General features: G+C 51.3%; 2 protein-coding genes across 7 annotated transcripts; both read right to left on the reverse strand.

Moving 5' to 3' along the window:
* Positions 1–156: 156 nt before the first annotated feature.
* On the reverse strand, positions 157–1,683 carry C21H1orf74 (chromosome 21 C1orf74 homolog). Its single transcript, XM_074564338.1, has one exon. It carries the CDS (start codon positions 1,681–1,683, stop codon positions 844–846), a length of 840 nt encoding a protein of 279 aa, XP_074420439.1. The 3' UTR covers positions 157–843.
* A 385-nt stretch (positions 1,684–2,068) lies between these two features.
* Positions 2,069–10,803, reverse strand: IRF6 (interferon regulatory factor 6). 6 transcript variants are annotated; one of them, XM_074564768.1, is made up of 8 exons: positions 10,706–10,803; positions 6,047–6,223; positions 4,950–5,154; positions 4,308–4,430; positions 4,058–4,204; positions 3,438–3,830; positions 2,925–3,043; positions 2,069–2,622 (listed from the first exon to the last, which is right to left on the reverse strand). In XM_074564768.1, the coding sequence occupies exons 2-8, from the start codon at positions 6,218–6,220 to the stop codon at positions 2,401–2,403; spliced, it is 1,383 nt and encodes a 460-aa protein (XP_074420869.1). In that variant the 5' UTR covers positions 6,221–6,223; positions 10,706–10,803; the 3' UTR covers positions 2,069–2,400. The 6 variants fall into 6 exon arrangements, with proteins under 6 accessions (XP_074420869.1, XP_074420872.1, XP_074420870.1 ...); XM_074564771.1 differs by lacking the exon at positions 10,706–10,803 and adding an exon at positions 10,245–10,283; XM_074564769.1 differs by lacking the exon at positions 10,706–10,803 and adding an exon at positions 10,116–10,230.
* Positions 10,804–12,553: the final 1,750 nt, after the last annotated feature.

Consider the following 12,553-nt stretch of genomic DNA (forward strand, 5'->3'; position numbering starts at 1 on the left):
GTCAGTTGAAGTTTATGCTGCCCAGTCCCCGTGGCGCTGAGGGACAAAGCCACTCCAGCTGCTGCTGTTGGGGCTCATGGTGGGCAGGAGGGACAAGGGCATCCCGTGCCCTTGGGATCCAGCCTCCCTGATTTTCATGCCCGGCAACTGAGAGGACTACATAATTGTCTTCCTTTATTTATTCCTCCCTAAATGCGAGATATTCAACCCTGGACCATCTCTACTAGTGCCTGACAAAGAAACCCAGCTCAGGGAGGCTTTTTAGCACAGTCCTCGTGGGCCCAGTTCAGCCCACCACTCTGTGAGCCTGTCTTGTGGCCAAGCGTTCCCACAGCCACCTCCGCTTCCCCTCCACTGCCAGCGCCAGACATGAGTTTTAAGCCCCTTTTGGAGCTGTACTGTCCAGGTGTTATGGTAGCAATTGCCCCTCGTTCAAGCGCAGGCTCAGCTATGAGGCGGTACGTGACACCACGTTGCACAAGTAGTAAATATGATATGGAGCCTACTTCACAAATTCAAAATGCTGTGGCATTCAAATTTTTTATTAATCCTCAGCTGTTCGCAGTAAATAAATACACCCTGACTTTATAAGGCACACTGCAGTGAGGACGGAGGCTGCAGAGCAGCTGTGAGGACGCACATCCACATGCTGGTCTTCTGGGCAGTTCCCGTGTTTGATTTGCAACTGGCCTACGAGGTCTGGGGCCTGAGATCGTCACAGTTCAGCCTTTGGTGCTCAGGGGCCTCTTGAGAGCCTCAGTAGGCCACACACAGAGGAACTGATCTCTTGCTTTGGTCCCTGATGCAAATGAGAAATAGGCCAAAAAAGTCTGAGTTTGTATTTTACAAGGCAACTGCTGGAAGAGACACCACCTCACAAGAAATGCAGAGATCTACAAAGTCACTCTGCGTGCTGAAGGCTTCCTTCAGCTCACCGCACCAAGTGTCCAGCACCTCCTTCAGCTCTGTGCAGAGGCTCTCCGGAATGCTGAAGGAGTAGATCTGGACCCTGAGACCATCCCTTATCCTGGGGCAGGAGGCCTGGACCGTGAACACCCTCAGCGGCGTCATCCCCAGGCAGTTCTCAGCACCCTCCTCCGCAGCGAAGGTGTACACCGCCGGGTAGCCCAGCAGCACCCCGACGATGGTGCAGAGGTTCCAGCCTGTGGGGACAACCTCGCTGGAGGACACAGGGCTGGTAGCAGTGGCCTCGGCGGCCTCTAGATGGGCGAGGAGTGCGGTGAGGTGGCCCCTGATGGCCTCGGCTTCCACCGGCCCGCAGAGAGCCGGGCACTGCTGCCCTGCTGAGACATCCATGAAGGGCGCAGGGTGGGCGCGCAGCACGGCCGCCAGCCTCTGCTGGGCCAGCCCCGGGTGCAGCAGCAGGGCCCAGCCCTCCATGCCCAGCAAGTGCAGGCGCCGCGGGGCCAGCCCGGCCTCCATTAAGCGGTCCAGGTACCGCCGCAGCTCGGCGGGCCCCGCCGCGCCGCAGTCGTACAGCAGGGCCGGCTTCAGCCCCGCCGCCACCGCCAGCACCTCCCCGGCTAACTGCAGGGCCCGGGCCGCCGGCAACCGCCACCGCCGTCCGGCACCCAGCTCCTCCCGAGCCGCCGCCACCAGCCGCGGCGCCGACAGGGCGCTGCCCGCCGGGGCCTCCGCCTCCTCCCCGGCCGCCGGGCCCATGGCCACCGTACGCTGAAAAGAAGCAACCGCCGGGCCTAAAGCTTCCGGGGCGGCCCCGGCGCTGGCGTGGGCGGTGATCCGGGGGCGGAGCGGTTGGGTCACGCCTGGAAAGGCCGCTCCGCCCCGGTCTAGGCCTGGGTCCGGGCCCGCCCGGGCCGAGCAGCCTTCGCGGGCGGGCCCGGGCCTCAAGGGGGAAGCAGGACGCTGCCCTTCCCCTCAGCTTTCAGAGTGTGTTTTCCGCCTCAGGTGTTTATTTTACACATATATGCGTGTTTGTTGTGTGTATACATACATATTAAATAAAAATTAAAAAAGCACACTGGAAGAAGTGCCAGGCTCCCATCTACAAAGCAGCTAAAGAGAGAAATAAAGCTAGACACAGCAATATTCTCCAGGTGGTTTTAATAGAGCACAGATTAATTCCCCCCCCATCTAATGATCAAGTATTTATATACAATGTTATCAATAGCGGATTAAAAAAAAATTTACAGAATTGAAAACCTGATTCATACGGCAAACAGCTGAAAACAGGAGCCAGAGGTATTCCTGCAATCCCCTCTGTTTTAAACACTTTGAAACCAAAAGCACCACGGACTGCTGAAAGTGAATCCGATGACCAGATTTACAGATTTTATTCAGATTTAGGCAAGGCACTCGTTAAGAAACACTTTTCCATATGTACAACATGAGAAGCCATGGCGCAGAGCAGAGGGCCTGTCACTGTGCGGGGAGCGGCTGGGCCATGTGCATGGCGGGGGCCTGCATGGGCCACCCCTCCTGGTGGTTCTGCAGCAGGCGATACAGCTGCTTCAGGTGGGCCACGATGTTGTCCTTGATGTCGGGCGTAGAGATCTGGAGCCGCACACTGCCACTGTCAAAGGAGCGCGTGAAGTCACCGGAAAACATTTCGTAGATCATCCGGGCCACAACTGGAATGACCTGTTTAAAAAGTCAATTTTTTTAGCCTAACGGTCGCATGGTATATTCCTGTTATTTTGCAGAAATCCCCTGCCCTGCATGCAAGGGATGGTTTCCACAATAACCTGAAGCGCACTCGCAGACCGAAGCTATTTGGCACACGTAGCGTTTGTTATTTGCCATGACAAAACCCACCAGCCCTGTTGGGATTTCCCGGTGTCAGTAACCGCAACAGAGAAGAACAGGTCTCTGGTATCCGTGGGCATTGATCCAGAGCCAACGCACGGCCCAGCAAGGCTGGCACATGTCACTTCAGCTCTTACCTGAACCACAATCAGCTTCCTCTCCCTGGGTTTTCCATCAGGCCATTCTTCTCCAAAACAGAAGTAGATCTCATATGGTGGCTGTTTCTCAATTTGTCCTTTCTGATGGGCAATGAGCTCTAGGAAGAAAAGCAGAACACTGTGGGGTTGTCCTCTTCATTTAGAAACACTCATCACATCCCACCTCATTATATCATCCCAGATCTTACCTACACACTGTCCTTTGCCAGAGCCACATCTTACACGTACACAATTACAGCTCGTTTCTTTAACAGCAATGCCCACCAATGTTTTCCGGAGCATTAAATGAGCGCACATTCACTTCCTTCTGATGCGCACCTGCTCCATGGCCACTGAAGGCGGGGAAGCAGTGGCCCCTACCCAGGCTCCATGCAAGAGCACACTAACAGGTGGATCCAGTCTGAGACCCAGTGCAGACCACCCTTTCCAATAGTGCCACCAAGTGCACAGACCACTATGCAAAGCTATTTTCTAGAAGCAGAAGCTACCTACCGCTTAGGAATGTTTCCAGACAGAAGAGTTTGACTTTCTTTTGCCTCTCGATCAAATTTGGTGTGGTAGAGGAAGGCGCACAGGGACCAGACCAGTACACCTTACACTGGCAGAGCCGGACAGCGTAGATGGCATGGCCGCTGACCTCCAGGATCAGTCCCCTGTCCATAACATCCAGCAGCCGACTTGTGAAGACCTTCTGCCTTTCATTGGTGATTTGCTCTGTTCCTGGAAACTTTACTTGCTCCAAACTAATAGGCCCAAATAGCTCTTCCTGGTCTGGCATAGGACCCAGCTCTCCGTAGAAAAGTCTGCATCCCTGCGGGTTGCTTACAGTCGTCGTTGGTCCAGTCTCCTTTCCTCGATATTCAAACTTGATTTCTAGGTCTGTCACTGAGAGAGAAACTGTCAGTATGGCTTTTCCTGGACCTTTGTGTGTACTGTATCAGCAGAAGAGACATGCCACACAATTCACGCTTACAGTCACAGAGATGTTTAAACTATACACAGCTCTCCATGCTAACAAGCAAACAGCCACAGGAAAAAAGTCAAAACACTTTTTTTTTTTTTTTTTTTTTTTAAAGTGCAACGACAGAAGCACTACAAATTCATATACGTACTTGGCAGAGAGCTGATCCAGAGCTCAGGGCTGCTGAAGAAGTCATGCTGCAGCGCAGTTGGGGGCATTTCCATATCTAGAGGTTCATTCTTTGGCCACACAGCTTCAGGGCTGCAGTTTTCTGCACTGGCTGGAGCCATTGGAGAATCTACAAAAAGGAAACAATTCTTCAATAACTTAAGATTTTATTTCAAGCGTGCACCAATTTACAAGCAAATACCTTCACCAATACATTAGTCTATGCCACCAACCATTGATATTAAGAAATGGAAATGTCTCTTGAATAGGGACATGCTGAGATTGATTCAGTTCTTCCTCTTCTTCCTCATCAAGATCATTATCCTTTTCATCCCATGGAGCTGAGCCAGTGGAACCTGCAAACAAGCACATCTTTGTGGGCAGTCGATCAGGGTGAAACACGGCAGTGCATTTCTTGAAAAAATATTGTAAACTTCTTATTAGCTTTGCAGAATATTGGAAATTTACTTCTGTGTTTTCACAGAATAGTTTGGGTTGGAAGGGACCTTAAAGATTGTCTAGTTCCAAACCCATTTTCTGAATATAATTTTTTTAAAAAAGGAAAAATCTGATCTGTACAACATACTATTTTCAATTTAGTTCAGTATAATTCTAGAAAGCTAAGGAAACAGATAAACTATTGCCAACATTGGCCTGTTTAGCAGAAAACATGCAACAGTGTACAGCTTTATTCTTTTTAGTACAGGCACACTATGGTTCAAAGTCCTCCTGCTTTCAGTGCAACGGGGCTTACACACAGCAGCTGCTTTCTGCCACGCGCAGAGGCAGCTTGAGAGTTAATGCCGCGGAGAGAAAGGAACTTGCATTGGACGAGGCCTGCTCAGTAACCAGCCCTGTGTCAGCGAGGCCCTCACCTGGATTAATGATTGATCCCTGGGACTGCGGGATATCGCACACTTCATAAATTTTAATAGGATTCATGGGCACCTCCTTGGTGCCATCATATATCAAATTAAATTCCCGGCTTTTGTTAAGAGCACATCGGAGCTGGGCTTTCCACTTTGCAGGGTCTGGCTCATCGACTCCTTCCTGGTACTTTCCCGTTTCCACAGCCCAAGCCTGGGGACAAAGTACACTGGCTCAGTCCAGCCCTCCCAACAGAGCAGCTTTTATCAGAAATCAAACTTCCAAACAAATTCACTGTAAAAGCCTTCTCTTGCAGAAGTCTTAACTACAGCTCTTCTGATAATAACAACAGACATTCCTGCTTTAATGCTTTTTCCATTGAAAGAAAGAGGAGGAAAAAAAGATGTAAATTCAAATTTCAAAAAAACATTAGCAATTCTGAGCATGCATCTTCATACAAGTTAAGAAAGGATAAATTGTACAAGACTGTGCACTGAGTTTCTCTAGGTGTCTCAGGTTCCATACCAAAAGTCAGTTTTGACAGCAAGCCATGCCCTGCCTAGGAGGAATGGACTCGGTTAAAACATAGCGGAAGAGCAGCCACAGACATCCAGCTGGCCCTCTCCCTCACTCACCCCAACATCAGACTATCAGTCCACGATCCCTCCAAGGCAGAGGAGGTCAGAAATTCCCCAAAGGAGCGTAGGAGTTATAATGAATCCCTTGGGATAACAACATTAAGGGGAGCAGTGATGAGTATTGGAAGTTTGCGGTGGACGTCTTAAGATCGGTGTAACAGTGTTTAATGGTTTGCTGCTAAGAACAAGCCAACTACCACATCCTAAACCAAGCAGATGAAGCAAATAGCAGCAATGTTCCAGAGTCCACACAAACAGACATCGGCTGGCCTCTGGTGGTTGGAAAGGGTTAAAGAACTCAACACCGTTTCAGGCAGTGCCAAGCTTGGCATCCAGGTGCAAAAAGTGCCTTTTCTGAGGTCAAAGAAATAGGACAAAATGTGCCTGGAAACAGCTCCCGGGCCAACAATTCAACCCTTTGTCTCTGTTTAAGAGCCGTGGTATATCCGAGCTCTGCTCTCCCTCACCTTGAAGATGGTGTTGTCCTCCTCGTGCTGCGGGCTGTGCCGAGTTGCGTGCTTCCAGGGGATCTGAAACCGCTTGGCTTCTCGGTTCAGCCAGATAAGGCCGGGATACATACCGCTATCTACCTGGGCTACCAGCCATGGCTTCAAGCGAACTCTGCGCGGGTGCAACGCCATTGTCTACAAAAGAGAGGGATAATAGTAGACCAACTGCTAAAGGTCAGTTGAGACTCATATTCTTTAAAAAAAAAAAAGTTAATTTGATGAAAAAGGACCCTATGCAGTGTTAGTGCTATTGTTTGTTATGCTACTGCACACTGAAACCACTAATTCAGATTCAGCGAGATGACTCTTCTGCTGGGAGGGGTTACAAACACGTCACGAAGCGGGGACCATAATTGTTACAAGAACAACTTACTATTAAATATTCCAGTAAGTAGAGACGGCACGTTATTTGTGTTAGCTGAGCACACGGAGGGCGAGCCCCAGTCAAACCGAGCTGTGAACGCTGCGCAGGAGATAAAGCCACAAACAAGCCACAGCAAGAACAGGCAGCAGAATTTCAAAAGCCTCCGCATACGCCGCAGCGAAGGGGCCTGTCTGACCTAGCTCTTCTTCAGTCGTCTCAGACGTGCATCCAGGAGGAGAAAAACTAAGGTGTGCCGAATCAGAGGCTTTTGCCCCAGCTGAGGTAAAGGTGGAAGGCTCAGGCTGAAGCGGAGGGGACCGTTTGATCAGACAGACGTCCCTCTGAAAGTCATTTCATGACTTTTTCATGCATGCTCTGAATGCAGTATAATCATTCACAAACACCACTGACCTGTAATAACCAGGATGTTTATCCAGAAGGACATGAACTGCAAGTCTGCCTGCACTCCTGCTAAAAATCAAGTGATGTTGACTTAATGTTTAGGTTTTTAAAAAAAACAACGCTGCAGTTAATTGATCAAATGTGGTGTTGTTTAAGTAGCCCCGCATTCCTACTACATTTGCAACCAACTAATAATATTTTTCTTGCGCAGAACAGATACAATGCCAAACAAACAAAACTAACGACTGTCCCTCTGCAGGAAGAGACAGCATTCGGTATCTTTAGATTTTAGGAGGGGACTTTTATGCCACACGTGTGCTTAGAAGGTCCATCTCCCATGTTAATTTGTAAATCTTGAAATAGATGTGAGAAGCGATAAATATTCCTATTAATAAAGCAGCTACAGGATAAGTAAAACCATTGCCATAAGCTCTGAATACTGCTGCAGGAGTTGCAAAATGCATCTAGTGGCAGAGATAGAGGAGATTCAAACACCCTATCCAGGAACTAGTCTAGGAACAGGCTTTATTTGTTCAAATACCTGCAGATCCCATTCAGATGCAAGTGTTCACACAAAATTAATCTGAACACAACTTGTTTTATCTGTTAAGCAAAGAAAATGTTCACATTCAATTGCAAATCATCTTTAAATAATAGTTTGAAAATGTACTTAGTCAAGGACCTGGGGACATTAGAGACTGCTTCCCAGGAGCTGCAAAGGATCACAAAGCAATCATCAAAATCATTTGTGTGCTTCTGAAACTGCTGTATTGGTTATCCACGTTGAAAATCCTACCAGAATTGAAGTTTCAGTAGTGTGTTTGCAAAGACACAAAGTCCAGGTTAATCCTGGATTTAGAATTGAGACCAAAACTGGGTATCGATTTCCCTTGCAAAGGGGAAAACAGTGACTTCTCCCTGTAACAAAGAAATCCTAACTAATACTTGTTTCTACAATCTCTTTTACACTTTACTTTCCTACGAGCAGCCCCCTCTGCTTCTAGTAACATACGCTGTGTATACACACATTTGCAAGACCAAGAGCAAATTCAGACCCACACACCAGGGAGAAAAATTCATGCCTCTCTCAAACAAAATAAATTCAGTCACATGGAGGGTGCGCTGGCGCTGCCGTGTGAGGTCTGAATTGTCCCTCTGATCACAGACAGCGTCTGTCAATATGCGACATTACAATGCTTTATGACCTTTTATCACCAATGACTTGTTGACACAATAACGGAGAGCAAATCGACTTGAATCCCATTGCTTGGCTCAGACGGTGAGTCAGCCTCTTACAACCTTCAACTTCAATCCAGTGGGGTCCACTAATGCCAGAGGCTGCTCCCGCCCCGGGAGCTGCACGGGTGAGCTTGGGGAACGTCCTCACGCTGTTAATTGGATTTGCCAAGGGAGGTTTGGCCCTCACTCAAGACTCCTTGGTGCACATACCCAGAAATCGTAGAGTCAGGGACTAGTTTGGGTGGGAAGGGACTTTTAAAGGCCATCCAGTCCAACCCCCTGCCATGGGCAGGGACATCTTCAAGTAGATCAGGTTGCTCAGAGCCCCGTCCAACCTGACCTGGGATGTTTCCAGGGATGGGGGGTCCACCACCTCTCTGGGCAACCTGGGCCAGCTCACCACCCTCAGCATAAACAATTTCTTCCTTGTATCTAGACTGAATCTTCCCTCTTTAAAGCCATTACCCCTTGTCCTGTCACAACAACCCCTGCTAAAAAGTCCCTACCCATCTTTCCTGGAGCCCCTTTAGGGACTGGAAGGGACTCTAAGGTCTCCCTGGAGCCTTCTCTTCTCCAGGCTGAACCCCCCCAGCTCTCTCAGCAGGTCGTCACAGCAGAGGGGCTCCGGCCCTCTGAATGGAAGGATGCTGGAACCTGTAATCCTCCGGTTTGCTTTATTACCACTCAGGCTATCTGGTTCAGGGGGTAATAAGCACATCCCTGTGCTGCTAATGCATCTCTGGTCAGTGATGTAATTATTCGCTGTACCCCAATTAATAATAAAGTCATATGTTTTTCCTTGGAGGGGAGACGTTCACCCCAACAGGAACAACTCAAGCAGACCCAGGAATGAGTAGACATCCTGCAGCCACCTCCCCGACAGCCACAAACAAGTGACCAAGGTGAGGGACAGCCCCAGTTAACTGTGGTGGCTCTCGGGGCCACGGCACAGTGCCAGCAGCGTCACAACACACGGCGCACCAGGAAAAGGCGACCTGCAGCCTGTCTCGGCCTCGCCACACAGATGCTTTCACTCTCCGCCTGCGCACCCAAGCGAATTCAGTGATCCCACTCCACCCCGTCATGAAGCTCTGAAGAAGGAAGGGTCTTCTCTGGCTTCATCGCTGCGATACCACAGACCTTGTCCCTTGCTCATTACCTCTGTTTGATTACATTATCCTGTATTTAGTGGATCTGTATTAATTGTTTTTCAAAGGCAAGCAGCTCAACCCTTAACATTAGCATCCCCACAGAGAAACAGGATGAATTTCCACCTAAGTGTCCAATGCTTAATCGTCTTCCTACATGGGGAACCTATAGCTCCCACCTTTCCGAGATCCCTGCATCACTTTTGTGGCAGCCACCCGTGCAGGGCGATCGACGCGCCTTGAGCACAATTAACTCTTGCAACTCACGATCCTGCACCCCAACCGGGTACCCTCAGCCCTCTGCCATGCCTGGACTGCCCCTGAAGTTGGAAGGGGTGTGAGTTCTTACAGATCATTTGGGTTCTTGGGGGGGTAACCAGCTTTGGTCTGAAAACAGCTGTGGGTGAATGGGGTAGGGGGGCAAATATTACCCCCGCCCTGACTCTAGGCCCCGGTTTACGCCAACTTGAAAGACGTAGCCTAGGGCTAGTACAGCCCCAGCCGGGAGCGGATGGGGAAGGAGCAATAAGTAGGCATTTTCAAAGGGTTTTACCCTCCCGGCTGCCCTCGGACCGCGACCCCCCCGCACCGCCGTCCCCGGTCCCAGCCCGCAGCCGGACGCGGGCCCCGCGCCGCCATCCCTCCCACGGACACCCGCGTCCCCGCCGAGCCGCCCCGCGGCTTTTCCAATTCAAATCGACCCCCGCCGCCACGGACCCCGCTCCGCCCGCCACGGCACGGCACCGGCGAGCAGCCCCCGCGGAGCGGACTTCGCCGAGGGCCCGCCGCCGTCCCCCGAGGCGGATCCCCGGGGCGCGGCGGGCCGGTCGCCCCGGGCACCGCGACCCCCCGCCCCACCCCTGGCGTAACTTACCCCTGCGGCGGGCGGGGGCCGGCTCCGCGCCCGCGGGGGCTCTCGGCCGCCCCGCGGGGCCCACGCGTGGGCGCAGCGAGGGGAGCGCGGCCCGGCACACACGCACCGCCCGCCCCGGCCCGCCCTCACCTGCCCAGGTGCGCCCGGCGCAGCCGCGCCGCGCCCGCCCCGCCCACGGCCGCGGGGGGGCCGCGCCGTGTCCCCCCGCCCTGCGCGGGAGCTCCGCGCCGTGTCCCCCCGCCTCGGGCGGGGTCCGCTCCGCGTGTGCCCACGGCCGCGGGTAGGGGTCCGCACCGCGTCTCCCCTCCCCCGGCCGCGGGGGACCGCTCCGTGAGCGTCCCCCCCCTGCAGGTCTCACGGGCAAGCGCCCCCGTCGTCTTACCGCGTCTCGTCTCCTTCTAATGGAATATTTAGGAAAGAAAACAGAAAGTTCCTGGGTTTTTTTCGCGGCTTCACGCGTATCTGGCCCAGATGATCCGCAGTGGCAAAACTTCAAGTCGGCTAGGGTTAACGCAAAGCCACGGGCACCTAAGTTTTCTCTGAAAAGCATCAAAATGTTCCTCTTCTCCATTCCCCCGGCACACACCTACCTGGGGCTGCGAGGGGGCTCCACAGCATCTGCCCCCGGCCCGGCCACAGCCTTCCACTGCGATCTCTGCCAGCCTCACGTTTCATTTCTTTTCCTCGTAGGTGGAGAACCATGACTCAGTGGTGAATCTTGGTTTCAGGAGATCATACTATACTTTGCTATTCAGTTTCAATGAAGCAGAAAAAAACATTGGGAATTTCCCTTCTCTTTCCCATCATGAACACTATGGATAGTGCTGATTCCTGATTTTGGAAAAGCTGACTTACATCCAAAGCTCAATCCTATGCCAAGACTTTGGAACTATGCAAAATTTTTAAAATCTTCACACACAGTGAAAATGTAGTTCTGCATTTTTATTGAAAGTTTGTCGTGCAGGATAAGTGTTTCAGGCTTCATTCATCACCGAAGTGTAGCCACGCAGAGGTAACGTTTAGCAGGAGTTTGTCAGCACATAATAAAATCTTTCTGGCAACAAGCAAAAGACAATAGGTGACACTGGAAGGTTAGTGGGGTTTCTTTGTGGGATAGCACTGCAGTGGTGGATTTTAGATGGCTTTGGTTTGTTGTACCTGACCATTTTTGATATGCAAAACAAGGGAGAGCTGCTCCTGTAACGCTACCTTCTACTGTGTTGTTATTCCTGCCGTATGAAAATGTGCAACGGCACGGCCATTGTGGTGAGCGACTGGGAAGAGATGCAGAGAGACGCTGGGCTGAACGCCCGGCCAGGGTATGAGGGATCTTTGATCTCTCCTCAGATGGGTCAGCACAAAAGCTGCCATTCATCCTCCCTGCATTCCTCCAGTCCACGTGTCCATCCCGCCTGGCGACGACGGGGAAATTTAAGGATGCTTCAGGTTTGCTTTCCTTTGTGGCCTGATGCTCAGAAGCAGACACGGACGGTGATGCCACATGCTCGCCCAGGCTGTCTGCGGCAGAGGCTGGGAGCAGCCCTGGGCAGAGCTTCGCCCTTCCTCGGTCCCTGGCGAGGACACTGGATCGCCCAGCCCACCAGAGGGGTCTTAGGGCAGGTCAGGGCTGGGGTATTTAAAACAATGGAGCAACGCGGCAAAATGAGGCGAGGGACCCTCCAGCGTGTGCAAAGGATCTAGTGCTGCCTCTGGTTTCACTGAGGCTGGTCCTCTCGCAGCGGGCAGCGGTGTCTGCCTGCGCCCTGCCGCCCTCGCTACGGCCTCTGCTGCCTTCACCCAGCGGTAACGCAGATCCCAAACAAATGAGTCTTCCCAGGCCTCTATAGGGTTTGTTAGGTTTTTTTTCCCTTGAGTTTCTACCAGGCTCTGCTGAAGCGTGTGGCAGCATGTTGCGTTGTGAACCGACGGGAAATAAGCTGTCTTTTTCCATGCTCTTGGCTGGGAAACTCCGCAGCTTTTGAGCTGTATAGGTGATAATCTAGGGATAGCTCATTAGGCAGGACATGTAATCAGATGTTACCTGTTTGCAACTAATCATCCAAAGTGTTCGCTCTGACATAATACATAAAGCACCGATCCTAACCCTTCAGGCAGCCAAATAGCACCAACCTCTTTACGGCAGTGTTTTCTAGAAATCATTCTTATTATTTTTAGCTAGCTCTGCTTATATTTACCTCTACCTGCATCTTTTTTCAAATCAAATGAAGAAATCCTTTGGCTGATAAACTGTACTTTATAGGTGACAGTGTGCTGGCTGAGACACAGCAGCTCTGTCGCTACAGTCTGCAGAGCACACGCTTTGGACAGAGCGTATATACAGAGGAACTTTCATACCAGGAGCTATGGGATTTTATTTATTTCGGTGCCAAATTAACATCAGTACTTTTATCAAGACGATTGTATGTCCTGATACCCGC

Source organism: Larus michahellis, chromosome 21 (assembly GCF_964199755.1).
Source record: "Larus michahellis chromosome 21, bLarMic1.1, whole genome shotgun sequence".
Taxonomy (NCBI): Eukaryota; Metazoa; Chordata; class Aves; order Charadriiformes; family Laridae; genus Larus; species Larus michahellis.

Excerpts from the sequence above, each read along its gene's own strand:
- C21H1orf74 (XM_074564338.1), bottom strand. The coding sequence starts at position 1,683 with ATGGGCCCGGCGGCCGGGGAGGAGGCGGAGGCCCCGGCGGGCAGCGCC.
- IRF6 (XM_074564768.1), bottom strand. The coding sequence starts at position 6,220 with ATGGCGTTGCACCCGCGCAGAGTTCGCTTGAAGCCATGGCTGGTAGCC. Across the intron at positions 5,155-6,046 it reads AGGACAACACCATCTTCAAG|GCTTGGGCTGTGGAAACGGG; the intron begins GTGAGGGAGAGC and ends CTTTGTCCCCAG. Across the intron at positions 4,205-4,307 it reads TCCATTTCTTAATATCAATG|ATTCTCCAATGGCTCCAGCC; the intron begins GTTGGTGGCATA and ends TCCTTTTTGTAG.